This window comes from Carassius auratus, chromosome 2 (assembly GCF_003368295.1).
Source record: "Carassius auratus strain Wakin chromosome 2, ASM336829v1, whole genome shotgun sequence".
Classification (NCBI taxonomy): domain Eukaryota; kingdom Metazoa; phylum Chordata; class Actinopteri; order Cypriniformes; family Cyprinidae; genus Carassius; species Carassius auratus.
This window is the reverse complement of record NC_039244.1, coordinates 27,745,753-27,772,885: the sequence shown is the minus strand read 5'-3', so window position 1 is coordinate 27,772,885 and position 27,133 is coordinate 27,745,753. Positions and strand designations below refer to the sequence as shown.

The following is a 27,133-nucleotide window of genomic DNA, read 5'->3' as shown; positions in this document are numbered from 1 at the left end:
TGAGATGTAATACACATAGGAAGCAATTGCTAAAAGAAGAAAACAGAGGCGTGCATATGATCTCTTGGCCTGCGTGAACAGCAAGAAATTAATCAGTTTGTTTAATGAATAGAAATATTATTTTCAGCATTAATGTAAGAACTGGTTCACATTTGCAATGATTAACCATTGATTCTAACTGACTAAGGCAAACACTCTTATATCATGTGCGCTAATGCATGTGGTGATTTTTAATAAATGTTATTTATTTTTAATTCCGCTCTACTCTATAAATCTAAAGACTAGAATTGTGTTGGTCCATGACCTGTTCTCTGACATTGAGAGCGTTCATTCATCCACATCACACCAAAGTGCTGAAGACTTGGCTCATGAATATTAATCAGGCACGTTATTGGGCGCTTCAAGAGGGTTACTAAGCAACCTCAATTAACGTTATTAATATTAATGTATGCGCTTTTATTTAGCAAGAATACAGAAAGAAACTACACACGGATAATGCAGTGTAACTATTTATACGATAATAAATAAAATATATATATATATATATATATGCCGAACATCTATCTTTATGCTTTAAACAAACCAACCAACCAACATCCAAAAATCTTCAGTTGCGTCGTCGCTCGTCACACGCACGCGCACCGTGATCTCTGTCAGCTGACTTCCTGTCTGAGGGAGGGACTGCAGCGGCTAGCGTCCCGCTAATCCTTCAGATCCCGAAAAACACCAAGGAGAGGAAACGGTACATTCCGCGCCGATCCGTGCGGACACTAAGTAGGTATGGGCACGTTTCTAAAATAAGATTACGCGAGGACAGGAAAGTATTTGAATTTCGACCGGGAAAGACGGTTTCCATCATCGAAATAAATAATCATCGCCACAGTTCTCGAGGAAAGCGACAGAGCAGTTTACGCGCTTGATGACTATTAATGACTCTTCGTCTGTTTGAATAATTAATTTCAGTTAAAAGAGGACGGAACCGAGGCTAGCGATTTAAAAACCCGCTCGTTTAATGAACAGATGTCTTTCAGATGTCAGACATCTAATTATGCGATTAAACCACACTGGACGAACACTTCCTGTTCAATGAGTGAATACTGACATCATTCGCCGTTAATCTGCATTTCAAAAACTTAAATTTACGTAAAAACGCATTTTTGACGACATCACGACGTTTTGTAGTTGAAGACCATTCAATTTGTCCTGTCTAGCCGTGCGCTAACACATATAACGTTACTCTTTTTAGGTTCAAAATATTATGTGATTTTAATATGCGTAAATACATTTATTTTGTAGCCAGTTAGAGTTTTTTTTTTTTTTGTCTCCTAAACTGCATTGTATGGTTTGTCACAGAAGCAAGGTCAAACTGTTGAGAGTTTATCTAGTCTCACTTGTAGGGCCGAATGCCTCTCAAATCTTATCAGGGTCCTTCAGGTCTCCTATCAGCCAGTGAGGGTCATGTTCATATTCATTGTCCTGTGAGTTACAGGAGGAGGTCCCACCATGGAATGTGAGGTCTGAGGGGCAGCCACCATGATCGGAGGACTGTTCATCTACAACCATAAAGGGGAGGTGCTCATCTCCCGCGTCTACCGTGATGATATTGGGTGAGTGAGTTCATCAGTGCTCTTAAAACTGCTTCTGATCTCAAGGACTAGATAGACTATGTGAGTTGATGTCAGTTAATCTTGGGACGGGATGGTAAGTGGCACCAAAACACACAACAACCACCACTGAAAACTCCTCGGAACACCTTAAGCCAAGTTCACACTAGGCATGTGATTGAATCAGATTTTCATTAAATTGCTAATGCGTTTATCATGGTATATGGTATGGCTGTGCAAAAAATCGAATGTGATTTTCATGCACATCTCATCAGTAAAGATGCTCCTGTAATTAGAAATATATCTCCAGCACGTGCGTTTAGATCATGGTTACCAGGTTTTCACAACAAATCCTGCTCGGTTGCTTCTCAAAACTAGTCCAAAACCCCAAAACTAGTTTTATTCCCCAATAAAAATTGCTTTCCGGGGTTAAAATTTAAGTTTTATGGCATGGTTGCCTTGGTAAAATTAGCTTTTTAGGGGCTAAATATCACGTTATTGGTATTGTCGCTTCGACCCGCAGACATGAAAAACCACCACAGACTTGGCAACACTGGTTGGCATTTACTTCACAGAGCCTTAATTCACTGACAATCTACACAAAATCGATTTTAAAATCGGTGGTGATTCTTCGTCGATTTTGAAAGCGATTTTGTTTTAGTTGTCGGTTGACTACGGCTCTGTGTAGTAACTGCCGCTCCACCTGAACCAGTGTTGCCAAGTCTGTGGTTGTTTTTCATGTCCGCGGTTTGAAGCAAGCCCAATACCAATAACGTGATATTTATCCCCCTTAAATGTGAATTTTACCAAGACAACCATGCCCAAAAAAAAAAAAAAAAGTATAATCTTAACCCTGGGAAGCAATTTTTTATCTGGGATCCTCTTGGAATCGCGATTAGTTTTGAGAAGCAACAGGGAAGGATTTGTTGTGAAAACCTGGCAATCTGAACACACGTGCTGGAGATATACTTCTAATTAAAGGAGCGTCTTTACTGATGGGATGTGCATGAAAATCGTGTTAAATTTTTTGCACAGCCCTAGTATATGGTATTATCACGATGTTGAAAATTCTTTGCAAAAAAGTGTTGTCGTCATAAAGTATAACAGCTTTGATGACTTTTTTTCTTGTAACAAAAATAAACTGAACGTTTAAATACAATAAAGCAATACACACAAAAAATAAAAATGTGTAGCGTAAATAATTTCTCACAGATTAAAGTGCAAAATATTTATAAAGACCAATATGTAACATTTTTACAATAAGTATGGATTTAACGATTCACTCGACTCATGATTCAAATCACAATTTATTTTTTACAAAATTAGATTTGAGACAAATTCTAAATTAAACATGGTCTTTTATTTTTACTTGGACAAAATGCTGTACGTTTCTTTGTGAAATTGAAATATAACACTATATTAATATACCTTTGTTGTTGGTTTTGATTGCTTATAGTCACTTTGGGTAACTGTCTGCTAAATGACTATTTAAATATAATGTAAATGTAAATAACAAAACTAAATAGAAATTTTAAGCCCCAAATCAAATAAATAACACCCATAAAAGGTATCTCTTCATCTAACAAAATAAGGCTTTGTGCTCTTTCCATTTAAAATTGGAAGCAACCACTTCATTTCAGTTATAATCCAAACAAAGATGTTGCATACATTTAACGTGAGCTGTTTTTAATCTAAATTGGATTGTATAATTTTGAAATTTAAAGCAAAACGGATTGGTTTGACTTCAGTTTTGTGAAATTATATATAAAATGATCTAAACGGCAGACGAACTGAACGAGATGCAGTTTCACTCTCTGCCAGCAGGTGGCGCTTAAAGCGTTTCCTTGGTTACCGCTGTAAACAAACAAGCGCTGCACTTATGAATTTTAATGTGCATTATACAGAGGCAAGAAAAATAACATCTAAACTTTTCTAAAGACATTAAGTTCCCCTCAGACATATATCCATATGAATTCCTACTGTTAATTGAATCGCGATTTGTTTAGCATCTCAACCGATTTAAATTGTCAAATATTTTAATTGATTTTCAACCGGATCATGGTTAATCGCTACATCCCTATCAATAAGATCTCATTAGTTAATCTTAGCTAATGCACTAACATTAAAAGTGAGCAATAACTACATTTGCTACAGACGTTATTAATCTTTGTAAAAAAATAAATAAATACAACTGTTCATGTGAGTATTTTATGAAATATTGTAATTAACGAAGACTAATGAATGTTTAAAATAATTTTACATTGGCAGTTTAACTAATGAATGAACTAATGGAGCCTTAATGTAAAGTGGCTGAACAATAAAGAAAAAACATTTTCAAACAATATCTACTTTTGTTGTTGTCCGGATTAAAATGTAAAATAGTTTGAAGATGGATAGCATAAATATTAAATAGTCTAAGGTATTTAAGTATTTGGTGCTGTGATGCACACCAAATTTGAATGTCTGTTTAAATCATTTAAAAAAAATTCAGAAAGTAGTGCTTCGCAGCTGCTTTGTTTACAGGCTTTCCGGGGTAACGGATGTATTTCTACTGTTCAGCGCCATCTGCTGTCAGAGAGTGACTGCTTTCATTCAGTGCATCAAGCCTGATTTATACTTGATGTGTCAAAAAATTTGCTTGGGTGCATGTGGGAAAAATGGCACCATTGTGGTGTTTGCGGAAGTGCAAATTATCTGCCAGCAGGAGGAGCGGAAATATACCTGTTTCCCCAGTGAAGGCTTTAATCAAATTAATGCTGCTCACAAATGCTACTTTATCAGGCATTACAGGAAAGACGACATTAAAATGACATCGAAGCTTTTCTGAAGACAGGCGGTTCTTTTCAAAGATACATAAGTATAAAAACCACCGCGGTGCATTTTAACTTTTGAAACGTGAAGCGCTCATTTTATTCAACATTACATTCATAACTCAATGTATAGGAAACACTGGACACTGCTATAAGTCAAATAGCCATAGTGATAAAAAAAAAAAAATTCACACACATTACACAGCCTGCTGCTCTTAACTGCTTAAGAGTGCGCAGGTCACGAGCGATGACATATAATCAGTATTTCAGAAGTTTCATCTGAATTGAATGTTTCTACTTTCACATGCAAATGACTTTTTGCACTTACTAAAATTATAATTTTCCGGCTTCAGTTTTAGTTGGGTAAAACGTAATTTTAAACGAAATTGGCTGTTGCCTGCCTATAGACGGTTTCAACTTCAACAACATAAACAAACGTTACTGCGCATGCGCACTTTTGTGGCCCTAACTTAACTTCCGGTAGACTTACAAATAGAATCAATAACAGCCAAGTCCCTCTAGAGTAGATATTTTTTTGATAACAAACAATGTTTGCTGCGTAAATCAGGTGAACTTAATGAAAATGCAAATTATTTCCGAGCAGAAGATGCATAAAGCGCGAGAAATAGATGTTTCCTCAGTAACAGCTGTAAACAAAGCAGAGCTACGCTGACAAACGCTGCGTTATATGGCATATAACATGCAAGTCTTCCTTCAGTGCCTCGTTTTGATATTTAAACATATAAATGTAAGGAATTATTATTAATTAACGTGTAGTACGTAACATTACTCATGTTTATTCAACGAAGCCTTTTTGAAAATCGATCAGTTTTAAAATCATGGCGAGTCTCCAAAAATAAATAAATGTATGGGAAACACATCCCACAGCACAACCACCTGAGCCCAACTTCAGTGTACTCATCACCTTGACTTTAACTGCGTTTGTAGAAGGCACCGCAGCCTGACCGATATACACAACCCAGACCGGAAGTTAACTTAGGGCCAGGCGCGTGCCCCCGATGAAAACGTCTATAAAGCGGCCTAATCTGCAGCATAATCGGGCAATGGCGATTAATTAAAAAAATGACAAAGATCGGTCAATCTTTAATCACAATACCGAATATCAGCCCTTGTCTAATTCACACTACAGGATTTTAAGCGTGATTTGCAAGTCAAAGAGCTTGCTGACAGGTCTGGCTGTGATCAGGGGAAAATCAGTAAGTGGTCAGCACACAGCAATCTTTATGTGTGAGCTAATCAATGACGCATCAAATAGGCTCGTTGATGCCTGGTCAAAACCAAACCAATATCAAGCATGCTAAATATCTGGAGCGGTCGGCTGGCTCGACATCCTGTGGTGTCAGGTGTTGCGATGAGCTACAGCCAATGAGGGAGCAAGGCACAGCAGAAAGACAGTAGCAGCAACATAGCTTTAAGCAAAAATTTGGACGCAAGAAATGTTATCTGAACCAATCAGGATGCAGCGCACCTAAGTGCAGAGCGAGAACAGAGTAGACTGGGCATATGCCTAACTCCAGGTTCACACACTCTGTCTGTGATGCACAGCCTTTTTTTTGAGCCCATGTCAATGGAACAGAATGTTCACACTGCAAGCAGCAAAAAGATGAGAACAGAAAAGGTTATAAATAGAAAGGTGCGAAAATATTTAATATCTTGCGCGTGAGCACAGAGAGAGCTGTGGGTGCACAGGACACAGGTTGAGCGAGAGGAGACGCGTTGTAAGGCAGCATATATCTGAGCCTTATATGATCTGATTGTGCATCTGGTTTTGTTAACAGAGCAAAGGACTTTTGCGTGCGAGTCAGTGATGCGCGGGTTGTTTTGTTTCATAGAAAACTCTTTTTAAAAGATTTTCGTTTGGTATAAATTGTATCTTAATTTTGATCATTGTTTTATCAGTCAGTTGCCCGTATTTAATAAATAAGAAGCAAATATATAGCCTAGCAGACAATGTAATAAGGCGCCGGCACGATCACTTGCATTGCATGTGAACTAAACTCAGCGTGTGCCTCACAGATTTTAGAAATATAGGCTATATATTACAGAAAGCATGAAATGTCTTTTTAAAATGAAAATATTCAAATCAAAATAAATGGGCTACTCTCTGATTGTGTAATCGCTCTTGACAAAATAATATATTACGTTTTTTTTTGTTTTTTTTGCCTAGTTAGTTTTGCTTACGTTCCTATGGCCCAATGATGCTACGATGAGCATTTACTGCTTTTTAAAAATGCGGGTCAGGAAGCGGGTCGGGTACAATATTTTATTTATTTTTTTGTGGTCCGAGTTGCGGGTGGGTTAGTTAAAAACATCGGTCGGGTGCGGGTTATTAATACATTGACCCGCGCATCACTGGTGCGAGTGGATAGATTCGCACTCGTGCATTATTTTAATGTGCTTTCGCGTTACAATAATGTGCTCTCGTTGCTGCTTCTGAACCGCATATAACTTACTGTATACGCACTGCAGATTGAGTACGTGACCCTTGGGCAATAAATATATATTGGGCAAAACATTTAACATCTGAGGCACCACTACAGTGAGCTCTATGACCAATGCATGGCAAAAGAAAAAATCTAATTTTGTTAGACATCTTTCCTTAGTGATTATTTTGACTTATGTCTGTTCTAGAGACATTTGATAAAGCTCTCATTGGTTTTCTTTTGGATATGTTTAAAATTTATACTGAATGCATTTATGACTGTAAAGCATGTCTGTGTGTGTCAAAATCGTGATTAAAATCGAAATCGCAAAATTGCTAAAAAAATCGTGATAGGTTTTTTTGTCCATAATACACAGCCCTAGTGTGAACTTGGTTTTAGTGACCACAGAGCATCATCTTACCAATGCAACTACCCACTGACTTTTGCACTGGCAACCTCTAAATGTTTTTTAATATTTCTAATAGCAAAATTAAATACATTTTGCTCAAATAGACTGACCTTATTGTTAATGTGCAAGCTCAGCAGGGTTTAAATACCATTAGGGTTATTCTGTTAGGGAAGAGGAAATGTGACAGGATGTTAGAAAGCAGGAAGCATTGGTGCATTCCATTACTTCAATAAACTAAATTTCATTTTTTGTAACCATAAATGGGGAGGTATTGTTTTTTTTTCCCCTCCATAATTCCGCAGATCAATTTTTTGTTCTCATAAAGATTTCATTGGTGTGTTTCCAGTACTGTTGTCCATTAAACCAATGTTTGTCTTTCTCCTTTTTTCCTTTCATTATTCCCTCATGCTCTTTGTCCATTGTACTGTTTCTCCATGTTCATTGTGGCTATTGTAGCACTAGGTAAGCGATCCCACTACAACCAATGACCCAAAAGCAATGAACAACCAACTAATCACTTTGACGCATGTCACCAGTCACCCCCAATCTAGGGTTGGGCAATATAGCCAAAATATATCTGTGTGATTAGCCTTTTAATAATACAGCTACATTTTTTGGTATTTGTATATTTTTTGCAATACGGGCAAAGAACAAACAGCAAAAACATTAAAATACAGCCTTTCTTCCTCTCTCTCTCTCTCTCTCTCTCTCTCTCTCTCTCAGCGCTGTTCTGTGATTATTACTAAAGTAGCTTAGAATCTCAAAACTTATTATAGCATATTTTTCTACTTTTTAAGTAACTAGGCTATTTACAACCCACAGCTTCACAATAATATAGTATAACTAATTTACACACGCAATCACTCTTACTGGTACTTGTGCCAATTTATCTTCATTTGATCTTTTATTTATCTCTTACACCGAGCAATAATCTATAAGAAATGTTACGAACATAGATAAAATAACTGCTGATAGTGAGCTATGATGTCAGATCGCGCTTTCAATAGGAAAAAAAACGTCTTTACTAGTCGATCTCAACCGTCTGGCTGAGGCCAGTCTAAAAAGACGCTCAGGACAGTTGACGGAATGCTGTTGTAAGCCTTGCCACCTGTCAATTTAACCATTCAAAAAACTTTAAAGCATTCAAACACAAGGTTGGTTGGTTACTCGCGCTGTGCTCGGTGCGCATGCGGAGAGAGAGCCGTGTCTCACAGACGGTAACACTGAACTGAGCTCTCTTTTGCGGAATTGCTATTACTATTGGTTCGACTGTATGTTTAATTTTTACAGTGCAATTTTACATTTAATTATTCAGTTTCTGTACCTGGACACTTTAAAACTTGAAAAAACGTAAACACTGTGTAAATAGCACAAACAAATAAACAGAACGAACATACAAATTAAACACTTTCAAACAGGGCCCACTGGTACAACCTGAACCGGGGCCCTGCTAACCCCAGCTATGGCCCTGCTTACAGTACAAACCTTGTCAGTGAACTATGAGGGCAAAAAAACAAAACGGAAACAAAATAATCGTTCATTAATAGTAATTGAGGTAAAATGTTCAATTAATCGAGGTTTTGATTTTAGGCCATAATCGTCCAGCCTATATATATATATATATATATATATATATATATATATATATATATATATATATATATATATATATATATATATATATATATATATATATATATATATAAACATACAGTTGAAACCAGATATTTACACACACTTCAGAAAAAAAACACTAAAACTTAATTCTTTACTGTCATGCATTAAATCAGAGTAAACTTTTTCTGTTTTTGATCAATAAATATTAACATATTTTTTGCATTTGTTAAATGTCAGAATCGAGCGAGGGAGAATTTTTATGTATTTTTTTTAAATCACTTTTTATATCATCAAAGTCTGAAGTATACATACACTTCCTTAGTATTTGGTAGAATTGCGCCGAAACTGTTTCACTTGGGCCAAACGTTTTGGGTATCCTTCTGCAATCTTTCTACAATAGTTTGCTGGAATTTTGGCCCACTCCTCTTGACAGAACGGGTGCAACTGGGTTAGGTTTGTAGGCCTTCTTGCTTGCACTTGCCTTTTCGGTGGCGCCCACAAATTTTCTATGGGATTGAGATCAGGGCTTTGTGATGGCCACTTCAATACCTTGACTTTGTTGTCTTTGGAGGTATGCTCGGGGTCATTGTCCATTTGGAAGACCCATTTGTGCTCAAGCTTTAACTTCCTGGCTGATGTCTTCAGATGTTGCTTCAATATATCCACAAAATTTTATTTTCTCATGATGCTATCTATTTTGTGAAGTGCACCAGTCCCTTCTGCAGCAAAGCATCCCCGCAACATTATACTACCACCCCCATACTTCACGGTTGGGATGGTGTGGCCAAATATACCGTTTATCATTATGGCCGAACAGTTAAATTTTTGTTTCGTCAGACCACAAGACATGTCTCCAGAAATTAAGATTTTTTTTCCCCATGTGCAGTTGCAAACTGTAGTCTGGCTTTTTTATGGTTGTTTTGAAGTAATGGTTTTCTCCTCCCAGAGGAACCTTTCAGCTCATGGTGGTACAGGACTCGTTTTACTGTGGATAATGACACAGTCTTACCAGTTTCAGCAATTATCTTTACAAGGTCTTTTGGTGTTGTCCTGGGGTTGATTCACACAGTTCGCACCAAAAAAGTTTCCTCTCTGGGACTCAGAATCCGTCTCCTTCCTGACTGGTATGATGGTTGTACATTCCCATGTTTTTTATACTTGCATATTATTGCCTGAACAGATGAACGTGGGACCTTCAGGCATCTGGAAATTGCACCTAAAGCCGCGTTTCCACCGCAGGAACTTTACCCAGGAACTAGGGACTTGGTCCGGTACTTGGTGTGTTTCCACCGCAGGAACCAGGAACTAAATAAAAGTTCCGGGTAAAAAAATGCCCCCCAGAAAGTCCCTGCTGGCGAGGTGGTACTTTTTTAAAGTTCCGGAACTTTCGGGGGCGGGACTTTGGCGCTAAACATGCTGATTGGTTGAGTTCACGCAGCATTGGTTGAGTTCAACCACCATTTATTCGGATCAACATTTTCAAAATATTACTGTTATTGTGTCATGAAATGTAATTTTAAAAGTATTTCAGGCGAGAATGTAGTTGTTTAAAACTCAAATCTGTTGTTTATTTATAAAGACAGCGCCTATTTAAAAATGTGTTTCGCCGATCTCTGAGACGGTGAGCTCCACTCGATCAGCGGGAGCTCAGTCCTCATGTATCCGCCGAGAAGCAGCCTCTCCTGGGATAGACCTTCTGATATGTGCCGCTGGCTCTGATGTGTCTTCAGTGGTTAAACATAAAATATAATTCAGCTGCGGGGTAAATCTAACAGGTTTTCTTTGGTCTGTATTCAATTTATCTATATGTTAAAATGAAAATAAAAAGGCAAGTCTATATAATATTTATTTCATTGTAATGGCTGTATATAACGTTACACTTATCCCTGAACTAAGTACATTTCTGCAGCTGTTATTATGTTTAAATGAAAATGAAAGGAGGCATTGGTATTTTATATCCTATTTCGTTTTATTGTAAATATACTGAGGGGAAAATTGCAGTAGCCAAAGCGATCTGAGTTCACGCAGCATTGGTTGAGTTCAACCACCATTTATTCAGATAATTTTCAAATATTACTGTTATTGTGTCATGAAATGTAATTTTAAAAGTATTTCAGGCGAGAATGTAGTTGTTTAAAACTCAAATCTATGGTTTATTTATAAAGACAGCGCCTATTTAAAAATGTGTTACGCCGATCTCGTAGAAGGTGAGCTCCACTCGATCAGCGGGAGCTCAGTCCTCATGTATCCGCAGAGAGCAGCCTCTCCTGGGATAGACCTTCTGATATGTGCCGCTGGCTCTGATGTGTCTTTAGTGGTTAAACGTAACATATAATTCAGCTGCGGGGTAAATCTAACAGGTTTTCTTTGGTCTGTATTCAATTTATCTATATGTTAAAATGAAAATAAAAAAGGCAAATTTATATAATATTTCGTTTCATTGTAATGGCTGTATACACATTTCCCTGAACTAAGTACATTTCTGCAGTTGTTATTATGCTTAAATGAAAACGAAAGGAGGCAGTGGTATTTGATATCATATTTCGTTTTATTGTAAATATACAGTAAGGAAAATTGCAGTAGCCAGGACGAGCAGACTGAAGTTATCAAGTACGCTGCTGTTTATAGATTCACCGGATTTGCGTCGTTGCGGACATCACACTCCCCAGAGGAATGCACAAAGTCTGAACCAACTACCGAGGATGCACGTCCAAAATCAGCGTACTTTTTTTTTTTTTTTTTTTTTTTTTTTAATCAGCGGTAATTTGTATTGAGAAACGCGCGCAGACCTACGTCACCAGTCTATTTGCCTAATCTACCCGGTACTTTACACCGCGGTGGAAACACAGAAAGCAACAGGTCTGGGGGGAAAAAAGTTCCTGGGAAAAAAAGTTCCTGGTACAAATGTTCTGGGTAATTTCGATGGAAACGCGGCATAAGGTTGAGCCACACTTGTGGAGGTCCACAAATTCTTTTCCTGATGTCTTGGTTGATTTCTCTTGATTTTCCCATGATGTCAAAGAGAGAGGCTCTGTGTTTAAGGTGTGCCTTTATATGCATCCACAGGTATGCCACCAATTAACTCAAATGGAATCAATTAACCTATCAGAAGGTTCTTAAGCTCAGAATGGTATCATCTGGAGTTTTTTTTTGTTTAAAGACACATTAAACTTAGTGTATGTATACTTCTGACTTTGATGAAAGTGATAAAAAAATACATTAAAGTTCTCCCTCGCTCAATTCTGACATTTAACAAATGCAAGAAAATATGTTAATATTGATTGATCTAAAACAGAAAACGTTTACTCTGATTTAATGTATGAAAGTAAAGAAATAAAAGTTTTTGTGTTTTTTTCTTAAGTGTATGTAAATATCTGGTTTCAACTGTACATACATACATACACACACACACACATACAAGACATCCCATTTTTTTGGTATACATATCAAATTAAATGAAAATAATTATTCATATAATGTAACAGATATATTAATGTAAACATTAAACAATATACTGATTCTGATTTATTAATGTATAAAATAATATATACTTTTAAATTATTAAAAACTTTTAGCTAACAAATTGTAAGGGTGAAGGATGCTGGCAAACATTTATTTAACAGATTTAAGAATAGAATCTTATTTTTACCAGATTTGTTTCAAACTTCATCAGAACACTGTCAAAACATGACTGATGCAAAACTTTTTTTTTTTTGGGCACTTAATATGCTCAGAATTTCATTAAACTTGACACACACATCAGCATTGATGAGAGGTAGACACTGGCAAAAGCTCATACATGCAATTCACACCAAACTTTGTCAACATGATGCCATGATTGGAAAATATTTGAGTTATCTTCAACAGTGTTACCATGCCAATTTGTTAAAAAAAATCATAAAGGTAATTTTTTTTCTATATCTTCTATATATGCATTATCCAAACTCCAAAACTTTTTTTTACATATGGAGAACAAGTCATTCTTATGAAGCATGCTTTAAACTCTCAGGGGCCAAAACAAAAACATTTCAGCTGACAGATTAAGGTTGTTATACTAAGTTTGTCCTCTAGATTTTGTGTAAATGTGAATTTAATATTCACATAGATAATGCAGAAAACAAAACTACAAAAGAAATGATAACAGTGGTTCTAAACACTTTTGACTGGACTCACCATGTGCATGGACCCAAACACAAAGGTGGACACACTCTAGACTTAATCATCAGTAGGGGTCTAATAGGGTTCATCCATTGTTATTAAGGACATAGCACATCTGATCACTTCTGTATTTTCTTTGATATTTTGATGTCTGCTACCACTGAATCTAGATCTGTCTCTGTCAGAAGGAGGTGCATTAACGAGAACACAAGTGTACTATTTTTGGAGGCTATATCTTTAACACCAAGCATTTCTGCAGACTCTGTTGATATTCTCCTTGATTCCTTCAACTCAAAAGTTAAGAATGTTATTGATGATATTGTTCCAATAATAGTCAGTAATACATTATATTCGCATAAATTGTGACTCTGGCAAAATATCGGTGCTGGTATTGCTAGATCTCAGTGCTGCGTTTGACACTGTCAATCATAACATACTACTAGAGAGACTGGAAAACTGGGTCGGGCTTTCTGGGATGGTATTCAAATGGTTCAGGTCATACTTAGAAGGGAGAGGCTATTATGTGAGTATAGGAGAGCATAAGTCTAAGTGGACGTCCATGACATGCGATGTCCCACAAGGCTCAATTCTTGCACCACTCTTGTTTAGCCTGTATATGCTCCCACTAAGTCAAATAATGAGAGAGAACCAAATTGCCTGTCATAGCTATGCTGATGATACCCAAATATACCTGGCCTTATCTCCAAATGACTACAGCCCAATTGACTCCCTCTGCCAATGCATTGATGAAATTAATAGTTGGATGTGCCAGAATTGTCTTCAGTTAAACAAGGAAAAAACTGAAGTCATTGCATTTGGAAAAAAATAGGGGTCAAAACAACTAAAAATCAAGTCGGAATCTTGGTGTGATTCTGGAGACAGACCTTAGTTTCAGTACTCATGTCAAAGCAGTAACTAAATCAGCATACTATCATTTAAAAAACATTGCAAGAATTAGATATTTTGTTTCCAGCCAAGACTTGGAGAAACTTGTTCATGCCTTTATCACCACCAGGGTGGACTACTGTAATGGGCTTCTCACCGGCCTTCCCAAAAAGACCATTAGACAGCTGCAGCTCATCCAGAACGCTGCTGCCAGGATTCTGACTAGAACCAGAAAATCGGAGCATATCACACACCAGTCCTCAGGTCCTTACACTGGCTTCCAGTTACATTTAGGATAGAGTCAGTTAGAAATACCAAGGGTTCACACAATACAAGGGGGAGTCCTTCTTTAGTTACTATGCCGCCCGCAGTTGGAATCAGCTTCCAGAAGAGATCAGATGTGCTAAAACACTAGTCACATTTAAATATAGACTTAAAACTCATCTGTTTAGCTGTGCATTTATTGAATGAGCACTGTGCAATGTCCGAACTGATTGCACTATATATTTTTATTTTATTTTATGTAAAATCATTTTCTAACTGTTTTAAATTCATTTTAAACAAGTACATTTTTTAATAATTTTAAAAGTTTTAAAATTGCTTGTTATTCTTATTATTTTTCTTCATTATTATTTTACTTTCTTTTATGTAAAGCACTTTGAATTACCATTGTGTACCATTGTGTGCTATATAAACTTGCCTTGCCTAGATGGAGGACAAGAAATCTTTTAAAGAGCCAGTAAGATGAAAATTCTAAGCTTCCTATCACTGTTTATATGTCCTGTACATTAGGTTTAAATCCATCCAAGGTTAAAAAACACTGTCCTTTTGTCAAAATATCATTTTAAAATTACCTAAATTCTCAGAGATCCCCAAACGGTTCGCGCGAAGCTGTTCAAAAGATTCAGTTTCCTTAAACCCCACCTTTCGGTAGCATACTGTGTTCTGATTGGTCAACTAACATAGTCAGGTTTGATTGGTTGTTCCGCACACACCACCACGGTAAACTATGCGTTAGCATCTGTTTGGGGTGAATTATGTCTCATTCCTCTCATCGCGAAGCAAACGGTAAAATAAAAAACTTGAACAGTCTCGCTGCTTTTTCTTCTGTGTGGGTGTATTCAAGCCGCGGGCTTCAGTTTGAATCTGAATAGTGTGTTCAGCGCGGGGGTGTGGTCACATTAGATATAACAAAGGGAGATGTGAAAAACAGACATCGCATTGTTTTCATTTGGATTACTTTATCACAGAATATCTGTTTTCGGCAGCACTTGTTTAGTTTTAAAGTAGACATGTCAAGCTTTCTATATATATCTCTCTCATGTCTCTTCGTTGAGTATTCACGGAGTTACACTTCATTTTAATGACGTGTTTGTACATGAAGATCAGCGCAGACAGGCTGCAGACAGCACACATACTGATAAGACGCTCCGGAGAAAACAAACACATAACTTCATAATCATAATTCGCGTTGTGATTCGGAGATGCTCGTTGGTCTAAATAAAGTTGGTAATGAAGCCTCTTTTATGGCCAAACGCTTTGAAAATCCCGCTGTACTCACCGAGATTAGAAAAGCAGTCATCAGTGAAATGTTGTGAACACAACAAAAGGGATTTGTTGTACTGCTCTGGTATTGTGGTAAAAATGAATCTTCTGATTTTCATTCTTTGGCAGTGGAAGTAAAACAAACTTGCCTTTACAATTAAAAACGCACTGTCTCCTCGACATGATGCTATCACACCAACCAGAGCGTCTGTGTGGGGGGTGGGGCAGGTCAGAGTTCCGTTTCTCCCAGGACGGTAGGCGGAGATTATTATGCAAAGTGTTCCTAGTGACGTACATAGAGATGGGCAAAAGATTTGAAATCTATAACAACTCGTTTCAGAGGTTCAGAGTCGACTCCTTACTTTAGAAGCCAATAACTTTATAAATGGTGTACTTTTTGGTTTAATTACTTTGCACATTGTTTACACAGATGGACAACTACATCATACACTGTAATACAGATAATTTTTGATTTCCCATCTGTGTGGCTCTTTATGCCTGATCTCTTTCTGCTCAGTTCAGTTATTTAGAATGCCAAACAAATACATAGAATTAGTTAATATGTACTGTATTGGCAATAGGTTAATATTATTTCAAAAATCCTTATCGATCATTAAACTTTTTGGTAACACTTTACAATAACATTTGTTAACATTAGTTAATGCCTTAGCTAACAGAGCTAGCAATGAACAATATATTTTTACATTTTTTATTATTTTTTAATGTTAGTTATTAAAAATGTTAGTTAATTCACAGTACATTTACTAATTTTAACAGATACAACTTTAAATGTTATTTTGTAAAAATGTAAAACTTTAAAGTTTTATTTATTGATCTCTATATGTCTGTTTCACACTCTTGATGTTATGGTGTAACCATTTCATTGCTGTGGTTTGGGCCTGTCATCACTGCTTGCAGCTATATTTATTTTATAAATTTTTTTTTTTTAGAAAAAATTTAATTAAACTGGACAGATTCTAATCTATAAACCAAACAAAATAAATTAAAGCTGCATTATTATTTTTATTTCTATTTATTTTCTTTATTTATGCTTGAAAGCCCCTTGACAGAGAGAGAGAGATGGATGGATGTATATATAGATATAATATTATTGTTGAGTGTCTGTCAGCTCCGTTTTTGCAGTGTGTTCTGCATTAGTTGGGCACTACTTGGACCCCATTCGCTACCTTTTATCCCATTGAGCGTGTTGAATCGGTGTTGGGCAGTCAGTGAATCATTCTGGCTGACTGTTCAGCTTAGCGAAGTGGTGCACGAGAAGAAAAAGCAAAACAAATGACATGTCAAGAGGACACACACAGAAGGCTGTTCTAATTTAGGTCTCATCTTACCTGAGCATTCAAATCTATTCAAATCCTGTTCTCATGCAGTTGCCAAATGTATGAGCTAGTTGGCCATTGGCTGTAGTCTTCACAGTTTTTTAAAGGGCAACTGTTTAGCCCAGAAGCAGGAGATGCAAGGCTACAACACAGTCAGCTTTCATCGCCTCTAGTTCTTTATTGTCGGTTTGGTGTGTCAGTCTTTTAACCATTGTTACCAAAAAATAACATGCGTACACTTCCACGTACAGTTTTAAGTTAAGGCCCTCAAATCGGCCACAGAGGAACTAGTTGTATAAATAAATTAAAGTGCCTCTATTATGGATTTTTGAAAAAGACCTCTCATGCAGTTTGTAACGCAGCTCTAAGTGAATGAAAACATCTTGCTAAGTTATAAATCTGAAAGTGCACGGTGTATAAAGTTATTGTCTCTAGAGGATTCCCCGTTAACACTGTAAACAAAGCAGCACTGCGCTCACAAACGCTGCTTTATCAGTCGTTACACGCATGATGAAATTAAAATGAGATCAATCCAATAAATCACCGCAGATTAGCGACACGCAAAGAAGGGGTTTGAAAAAATTAATCGTTAAACCAGTGGTTTTAACCGTGATTTTTTTGATCAATTTTGCAATTGTGCTTTTACAGTCATAAATGCATTCAGGATTAATTTGAAACATATTTCCAAAAGAAAACCAATCAGAGCTTTATCAAAAAGTTGTAACATCTCTAGAACAGACATAAGTCAAAATTATCACTATAGTGAAGATGTAAAAAAAAATGTATAGACTTGTGGCAAAAAAAAAAAAAAAAAATCCTGTATACAGGGACTTTCTTTTCTTTTTTGCCATGCATTGTTCATAGAGCTCATTAATTGTAGCGGTGCCTCAGGTGTTTGCAGTGTGTATACAGTATGTGTATGCGGTCAGCAGTGAGAGCGCATAAATATAACACGAAAGCACATTAAAATAATGCACGAGTGCGAATCTCTCTGTTCCCAGCAGATTTCCTTTGCTCTGTCACAAAACCGGTCGTGCTTGCTCAGATACACACTGCTTTGCGAGGAGAGAGTGTGCACACTTAAAACGTGTCTCCTCTCACTTAAACTGCATCCTGTTCACTAACAAATTCACTCTATGCTCATGTGTTAGACATGAATTATTTTCGCACGTTTTTATTTCTAGCCTTTTACCACAGTGAGAACGCTCTGATCCGTCAACATTGGCTCAGAAAAAAGGCGCATCACAGACAGTGTGTGAACCTGGAGTTAGGCAAATGCGCACGCTCAAATCGTGATTTTAGGACGTTTTCTTTTAATCGCACAGCCCTAGAATGGACTGGAAATGAACAGAAAATAATTGGCGGCCCACCTGCAATACCTGGGCCGCGGACCACAGGTTGAAAACCACTGCGTTAAACTAATCATTGAGCAAATAAGGTAAAAATAAATGCATATTATAAGACAATGAAAGTGTTTTTGACCTTGCATGCATGTCAAACTGTTGTTGGGGCTCCCAAAACTGAAATATTAACCTTTCATTACCCATAATAGGGGCACTTTAAACCTCAACAATACTGATATTCTCGAACAATATTCTCAGGATTTGCGACACTGGGGCTGGTTGTGAGCAACATGGTTTTTAGAAAATGTAGGAAAAATAGAACACTGCAAGAATAAACACTTTTTTTGTTAGATTTGCATCATCTTTAGCATTTTGAATGTATTGTAACTATTCATATTGCCCAGCTCTACTGCAAGCATGTGTCACCTGACATACTTCAGTCAATCAAATATTGTGAAGATATGCAAGTACATCAGCACCAGACTGAAATGACCATGGAGCCCTTTCCCTTTTGATTGCACTCAGGCATGAGATGACACGCTTTTAGTGAGTTTTGTGTATCTTGTGTATGCACCTTTTTTGAATGAAATGTTTGCCTTAAAACTTTCTTTAATAAACTCGTCCTTGATGATTATTGGCTCGCAGTTGCAGCAGATTAACCTGGATGGAGTAAGAATATCTGTCAAAAAATATTTGAAAAGAACAACTTTTATTGGACTCTCTTTGAATAAATCATAAGAAGTTGTCTTGTTTAAGACAGGCAAGAGCTCTTTTGTCTAAAGGAGCTTGTTATCTTGAGCTTCATGAAGGTTTGGATCAGCAAGGAACGTCCGCAGACAGAAGGAATGTTTCTTCCAGGGTTTACTGTCAGATGGTGACCATGTGCTCCTGCCCAACTCCATTATTTCTGCCTTGACCTGATGTTGTTCTCCTCCACAGACGCAATGCAGTGGATGCGTTCCGCGTGAACGTGATCCACGCCCGTCAGCAGGTGCGCTCCCCCGTCACCAACATCGCCCGCACCAGCTTCTTCCACATCAAACGCTCCAACATCTGGCTGGCTGCTGTCACCAAGCAGAATGTCAACGCTGCTATGGTGTTCGAGTTCCTCTACAAGATGTGTGACGTCATGACGGCTTACTTTGGGAAGATCAGCGAGGAGAATATCAAGAACAACTTTGTGCTGATCTACGAGCTGCTGGATGGTAAGACTGCCGACACTGTTCTCCTTCAGTCGTGTGTGTGCCTGTGTTAGCTGCATTACCTCAACAGAACTCACCCTCCTCTAAATGGCATGCTTTCCTGGCAGTCATGCGCTGTTAGTGGCAAGGTGCGTCTTAAACCGTGAGCTGGAAACCTCGTCTAACAGCTGAGAAAATAAACGGTTACCTAAACATATGAAACAAAAGTCTGCTTAAAACTGTCCTTGATGTGTCGAGTGTCTCATTCCAGAATAATGAATCATTTATTTCTTTGTGTGTGGTTGCAGAGATCCTGGACTTTGGATACCCACAGAACTCAGAGACCGGAGCACTGAAGACTTTTATCACCCAGCAGGGCATCAAGGGCCAGGTAAAAAAAAAAGACATTTCCTTTTTACATATTTTCCAAAAAAAAAAAAAAATTGTAACACTTAATTTGTATTGTATTATTGTAGTATTATGTTAGCACCGGCTGAGTATGCAAAAAAAAAAAAAAATAGACTACTTCTAATTAGGGATGTCAACGATTAATCGATGATCGATTAATTGTCGATAAGAGATGCAATCGATTAAGGCTATCGATGGTCGGTTAACCAATTCAATGTTTGGCTGCGTGTGGCTCATGCGCACTCAACACGTGCGAGCGGCTGTGAGTGACGGTGACGATATATAAAAGCATCATCATTCATTCACAATGTACAAATTAAGCTTTTAAAGTGATTTAAACTTTAAAGTACATTAAAATAGAAACAACATAAAAGTTATTCAACATTAAAAGCAATAGAAATGTAGTTACTAATCATTTCATCAGATAACTGTTTTATATCGTGCGCTTTGCAGGGCTGCGGGACACAGTGACAGGACAGGTAGTCTATTCATTCCTACAACTTGTTAATTCATTCCTACGAATTATTAATGTGGCAATTGTCCATGTTTCATTAATTGTGTTCCCTAAATAACCCATGATTTAAGTGAAATAAGGGAACAAATTAATAAATCGAACGAATTCTTAATTCTTAAATTCTTTAATTTCCCTTCCCACGTTTACCACAGTAAGAGATGCGAAAACAGTTATTAAAAGCGAAAGATAATAAAATAAACCTGGGAAATTAGAGGGTTAGACTATGAAGATTTAGGAAAAGAAACAATGCCTAAATATACTGAATTTGTGGAAATTCGTGACCAACCGGCAAACCAGAACAAAGCCGCGTAAATGAAGACTATGGGGTCCAAAAGCATGGTCGCGATCTAACATTTTCCAGTTAACCTATTATTCCTCTAATAAACAAAGCTTTTATACCACACTTGTCATAATCAGATCTTATCATTTCTAAATAAATAATTGCTGGATTCAAAACGGCGATTAATAGGCGCTTTGACCGACACATTCCTGGAGCATGCACTGCTGTCACTAAACGGTGACGCCGAGCATCGTTCACAAGTTTCTGCATGGACCTGACTAGGGCACAGGTTCTAAGCCCTGGGACAAAATAGTAGGCTATACATTTTCCTTAAAGCATCCCAAGTAATAGGCCCAACATAAAAATAACAATTCGTTTTGTTTTTTTTTTTTTTTTTTTAAATGGGCTATGCGAAATATATCCGACTTAAATAATTAAGATTAACGGATTTAGAACAGAAGTGTGAGCGCACCATAAATTCACAAAAAAAAAAAAAAAGGATGACAACGCATTCTCTTTGTTTGCTTTATTTTACAAGAGCACAAATCTTCTGTTTTTATTGTGAGTGTGCACAAATGAAAGTAAACACTTTTGCGGAAAATATATATATTTTTTTTAATTTCTCAGCTGTTTCGATCGCCCCGGAGCCTGCTGCACACGTATATTCTAGCGATTCAAACTTACATCGCAGTCTGTTCATTATCAAAATAAAATGTCAACTAAACATTAAAAGGTTACACTGGTCAGTTTAAATAGACCGTAGTATACCGGTCCACTCTGCTGTTATGCCAAGGACGTTTTTGCTCATATGAAGAGGATCATCTTTTCCGTCTATATGCGAATGCGTGTTAAGTACAAGCCTAGTTTACATTATAAATAATAGTTTAACATTCAAATACATTGCGAATATGGAAACATTTCGATTTGTGCCAAATGAGACATGAGCAATAACCTCCAAATAAATCTAGACAAAGCCGCGCTCGCTCATCCTCGTCTGCACGCATGCACTGTCACGATCTAATGCGCTGTATGCCGGATTTTTAAAAATCTGACATTTTCTAGGACAGAATCCAGCAGGATCAAATTAATGTGAGCAACTGTGTTTTGGTGCAGCAGCGCCGATGTAGTTCACTTAATCACTTAACGCGCTCCACATTTCGGATAATTTTATACAATAATGTCAGTTGAAAACATTGCAATTGTGCTTTAAAATACAACAACGAGCACCACAAAACCATTTAAAGATGCGCGTTCAGCGTTCTCCGTGCGGGATTGGAAACTGTCAACAAAGTAAAATGACCTCAAAAGTATGGCGCGCTCTCTTCATTTTATCAAATGATCATAATCGCATCTATTCATTTTATAATCCTGCTACTAGCATTTTATTCAGACTAAAACCTCTTTAATTCAAGTGAGAAAGCGTTTTGTGTGTGTGTGTGGCTTTTGCACATCCTGTCATACCGCTGACTGCGTGCCTGCAATAGACGCATTTTACAGTATTATGGTTAACGATTAATCGATTAATTGATCGTTAATTTAAACGACGATCGATCATGGAAATAATCGAAATTTGACATCCCTACTTCTAATAAAATAATTATCATTTCTATTTTTAAACACTAATGTGACACCAGAGTTACTCTGGGGACATCCTAAAATTCAGGCCAGTAGTTTAGATACTTTCCTCTCCAATATTTTCAGTGTCCCTAACACACACAAGCAAATAACATTTGAAATTATAAATTAGTTTTTATATATATATATATATATATATATATATATATATATATATATATATATATATATATATATATATATATATATATATATATATATATATATATATATATATATATAAATTTTTTTTTTTAAATAAACATTTAAATATTGTATGTAAATTTAGAAAATTATATTTGTTACACATTTTCATCAAAAAATTAACATTTAAACATTTTATTATAATATAATATGATATATAAAAGTGTATTTCTTTTCTGCACACAAATAATTTATCAATACATTTTTACATTTCTAAAATGAACACACAAAAGTTTTCTTTACAAATACATTTTGCTGACAAGATTAGAAAGTTGACAGCCTGAATTTTTGCAATCAAAAATTACAGAAAGCTTTGGGTCTGTATTTTTCTTTTCTTTTTTTTTTTTTTTTCTTTCTTTCATATTTTAAACAGTTGTTTATTTATTTGTTTAGCTCTGCCCATCTTTCTCTGTGCAGATTCTAATATAAAACATTTCTCTTTTTTCCCTGGTTTTTCTGGCCATGTCTGACTGCAGCATCAGGTATGTGTAATACTAGTGTTCCCAAAATATCTGGACATTTCTACCACCCTTCAAAGTAGTCTATGACCTTCCTAAATCTTCGGTGGTCCATCATTGTCCTCAGACTAAGGAGGAGCAGTCTCAGATCACCAGCCAGGTGACGGGGCAAATCGGCTGGCGTCGTGAAGGCATCAAGTACCGCCGCAACGAGCTCTTCCTGGATGTGCTGGAGAGCGTCAACCTGCTGATGTCTCCACAGGGTGAAGACCTCGTGCTGATCGTGTGCCTGACTCTAGTTATTAGAGGCAGACCATTCACATGCTGCTGTGTGTCATCCCGACAGGTCAGGTCCTGAGCGCTCACGTCTCCGGTCGGGTGGTGATGAAGAGCTATCTGAGTGGGATGCCTGAATGCAAGTTTGGCATGAATGACAAAATCGTCATTGACAAACAGGGGAAAGGAGGAACCACTGACGATCCTGGGAAAAGGTTTTAGAGAGCCTCATGCACTAGTGCTGAGTTTTTGCCTGTCTGTCTCCTCTCTTATTTGCTTTGAACACTCTGTTTGTCTTTTTGTCTGGATTCTGTTTCTAGATCCAGAATTGAAAAGAAATGTTTGATTGTAAAGCGTGTGGTTTATTTTGAGTTTTGAAGCTGTCTGTTTTTGTTGCGTCTCTTTTTCTCTGTGCTTCCACAGTGAGTTAGGGGGAAGGTATTGTATTTTGATATTTCTGTGTTTTATGTTTTATGTCAGTTGTGATGTTAGACTCTACAGTACAACATATGAGTGTCTTTTATTACTAGATTCATGTAGCTATTTATATATTATTTGATTGACCAATATTAGCATTTTTAAAACTATTGTATCATAAATTCCAATTCCATCTCACTACTTTTTCAATGCCAGATTACTTGAGAATATTAATATACTTAATTGTTTTCACAACTGATTTTGCTTGAAATCTTCAATGAATGATTTCATTCAAAAATGTTTTTTAAACAACATATAAAGCATTGTACACTACCATTCAAAGGTTTGAAATCAAGGCTGCTTCTATTTGATACATATAGTAATAACGTTAATATTGTAAAATATTATAACAATGTAAAATAACTTTTCTATTGTAATATATTTTAAAATGTAATTTATTTGTGTGATCAAAGCTGAATTTTCAGCATCATTCCTCCAGTCTTCAGTGTCACATGATCTTCAGAAATCATTCTGATTTGCTGCTCAACAAACAGTTATGTTGTTTGTTATTTTTTGTTAATTAAAATATTATAAATGTCTTTACGGTCACTTTCGATAAATTGAATGCATCCTTGCTGAATAAAAGTATTAATTTATTGACTCAAACTTTTGAATCGTAGCGTAGGTTTCATCTGTAAATGAGATTGATCACTGCATCCCTAGTTTTTTAGAAGTGTGACATTTTCTAAGTGATTTTACTTAATTTGATTTGATTTCTGATATTGTATATTGTTGTTGATCATGTCATTTGTAAGTACCCTTTATTCTAGTATTTGCTTATTTTGCCAAATATCTTAGAAATGTTGGATTCAGATATCAGACTGTCCTCCTCTTCGTTTCTCTATGATTTCTACCAGTGGGAAACAGTCCATAGCTATCGACGACTGCACTTTCCATCAGTGTGTGCGTCTCAGCAAGTTCGACTCGGAGCGCAGCATCAGTTTCATCCCTCCTGACGGGGAATATGAGCTCATGAGGTCAGTTCAGCATCCGTCTGTCTTCACACTCCAGTCGGACTCTGTCTTCGCTCATTTTTAATCTGTGTGTGCAGGTATCGCACCACTAAGGACATAATCCTGCCCTTCCGGGTCATTCCACTGGTTCGAGAGGTCGGTCGCACAAAGCTGGAGGTCAAAGTTGTCATCAAATCTAATTTCAAGCCCTCACTCCTGGCACAGAAAATAGAGGTCAGTTAAAAGAGAATATATAGACTTTACATTTTCACGTGCAGTTTGTTTGTCAGATGATCTAAGAGCTGAATGTTTTGAACAGGTGCGTATTCCTACGCCTCTGAACACTAGTGGAGTGCAGGTGATCTGTATGAAAGGAAAAGCCAAATACAAGGCCAGTGAGAATGCCATCGTGTGGAAGTAAGTGGGATCATGGCATTCCTCTGTGTTTGGTGCTTGTGTGTGTATATACTCTTCACCCTGTCGGTCTTTCTGCTCAGGATCAAACGCATGGCAGGAATGAAGGAGTCTCAGATCAGTGCTGAGATCGAGCTGCTGCCCACTAATGATAAGAAGAAGTGGGCCCGTCCTCCCATTTCCATGAACTTTGAGGTCAGTGTTTTTGACCAGGCACACATTGTTAAATGCCAAAAACTCTTTATGTAATGTTTTACATAAAGAGTTAGTTCACCTAAAAATAAAAATTAAACTATAAATTACTCACCCTTGAGTCATCCTAGGTGTATATGACTTTGTTCTTTCAGACGAATCCAGTCGTAGTTATATAAAAAAATTGTCTTTGATCTTTCAAGCGGTTTAATGGCACTCAGTGGGGGTTGCTCTGCATCAGTCCAAAAGAAGTTAAATAAAAAGCATTTATAAAAATATAAATTATCAGAAAACTATTACAAACGTGCTTTTTTTTCCTCAATATATTGACTGTCAAGAGTTGAAAGAAATGATATTTTAATATTTATTTTTAACCTAAAATAACTTTGGATATGAAGTTTGGATACATTTGATTTGTCAACCTTGATTTGTGTGATTTAATTTTAGCAGTAAATATAAATATTTGCTAAGAAATCAGCTAAAATGATTTATTCACCTACTTATTTCTAATGAATAAAAGAATGTTAGCTTGAATCTTTTTTTTTTCTTTAAGCTAATAGATGGATGTTGATTTTTATTATCAGTTACATTTAATCGTGATTAACTGCATCCAAAATAAGCGTTTTTGTTTACGTTTGTGTATTTACTGTGTACATTATGTATAATATACACACACATACAGTATATATTTAAAAAAAAACATTTGCATATTTATATTCTTATATTTTATATGTAAATATATATCATATATGAACTTAACAAATTTTTCTTATATACATGTATGTGTTTGTATTTATACATGCATAATAAATACAGTACACATTTATTTTGGATGCAGTTAATCGCGATTAATCGTTTGACAGCACTCATATTTATATTATTATTGTCTGTTTTATGTAAAATAATAGTTTTTCTGACCCGTCCAGTTGTAAACAATCAGTACCCTTTTGTTCTTGGCACACATTTCTGATGTATTTCCTCTGACTCAGGTTCCGTTTGCTCCCTCGGGGCTGAAGGTGCGTTACCTGAAGGTGTTCGAATCAAAACTCAACTACAGTGACCACGATGTGATTAAATGGGTGCGATACATCGGACGCAGCGGAATCTACGAGACGCGATGCTAATGAGCCGCTGAGCAGAGGGACCAGCTCTTACTCTCCTATAACTATATGATGTTTCCCTCCTTCCTTCTCCTCAAGATTTCTGGATTAATTAAAAAGGCTACTTACAAAAATATGCAAAATGTGAAATGTAGTTAATTGTATGTGTTTGTACGAGTGTTGTAATGAACAGATCCAGTGGAGGGCAGTGGGTAGTGCAGTTTGTGTCGTCAGTCAGTTAAAGCCCAGCTTCCTGTTTCACTGTAGTCAGTCTTACGGGGATCACTGTCCAGTTTGTCGTTGGTTATTCTCCCATATGTCATACTCTCAGTATCTTCTTGCTATCTCTGTGACCGTTTAGTTCAATATAAATATATAATGGGAAAAAAAACATTGTGTTGGAGTGTATTTGTCTTTTGAAGACTCCTTTTTCTTCAGTTAACATATCACATGTCCAGTGTTGGGTACTGACTATTAAATGTCATCTGGATTACGTAATCCGATATTATATTTCAAAATTATTGTAAGCAGACTACTTTTTTTAATGATTGCAAATTATTTACACAATAGCAATAAGTTATATTGATTCTCCCTGATTTAATTTGTTTTCATCTTTTACATTTTCCCCTCTAAAATAGACAACTGCTTATATATTCAGAAAGTCTTCATTCATGCAAAGACCTGTCACTAGTCAGGTGGCTATTATTACAAAGAAAATACACTGCATTTGACTAATGGATTTACAAAAATCATTTCAATTTAGTTTTTTTTTTTTTTTAACATTGCATCAACTTTTGACATCAACATTGATTTTTATTTGAATTATAGGATATATTTAACCATGTTTTACTGTCTGGAAGGCTTTTGTCCTTCAAAATAATTCACTTCCATTTCTTATTTAATGCAGGGA

The 27,133-nt window shown here is 36.5% G+C and overlaps 1 protein-coding gene across 10 annotated transcripts; it reads left to right on the top strand.

The window, feature by feature from the left end:
• The first annotated feature begins 625 nt into the window (after window positions 1-625).
• On the top strand, window positions 626-26,614 carry LOC113038967 (AP-2 complex subunit mu-A). 10 transcript variants are annotated; one of them, XM_026196790.1, is made up of 14 exons: window positions 626-778; window positions 1,490-1,607; window positions 7,724-7,729; window positions 19,092-19,357; window positions 19,642-19,724; window positions 22,830-22,835; window positions 22,939-23,074; window positions 23,158-23,302; window positions 23,511-23,525; window positions 24,422-24,541; window positions 24,616-24,751; window positions 24,837-24,934; window positions 25,015-25,126; window positions 26,113-26,614. In XM_026196790.1, exons 2-14 carry the CDS (start codon window positions 1,534-1,536, stop codon window positions 26,245-26,247), a joined length of 1,332 nt encoding a protein of 443 aa, XP_026052575.1. In that variant the 5' UTR covers window positions 626-778; window positions 1,490-1,533; the 3' UTR covers window positions 26,248-26,614. The 10 variants fall into 10 exon arrangements, with proteins under 10 accessions (XP_026052575.1, XP_026052610.1, XP_026052644.1 ...); XM_026196799.1 differs by having other exon boundaries at window positions 646-774; XM_026196806.1 differs by having other exon boundaries at window positions 650-778; window positions 1,484-1,607.
• Window positions 26,615-27,133: the final 519 nt, after the last annotated feature.

Bases quoted from the DNA above. Each gene is read 5' to 3' on its own strand.
- LOC113038967 (XM_026196790.1), top strand. From the start codon at position 1,534: ATGATCGGAGGACTGTTCATCTACAACCATAAAGGGGAGGTGCTCATC. The intron at 19,358-19,641 runs GTAAGACTGCCG...GTGTGGTTGCAG, and splicing joins GATCTACGAGCTGCTGGATG to AGATCCTGGACTTTGGATAC. The intron at 24,935-25,014 runs GTAAGTGGGATC...CTTTCTGCTCAG, and splicing joins GAGAATGCCATCGTGTGGAA to GATCAAACGCATGGCAGGAA.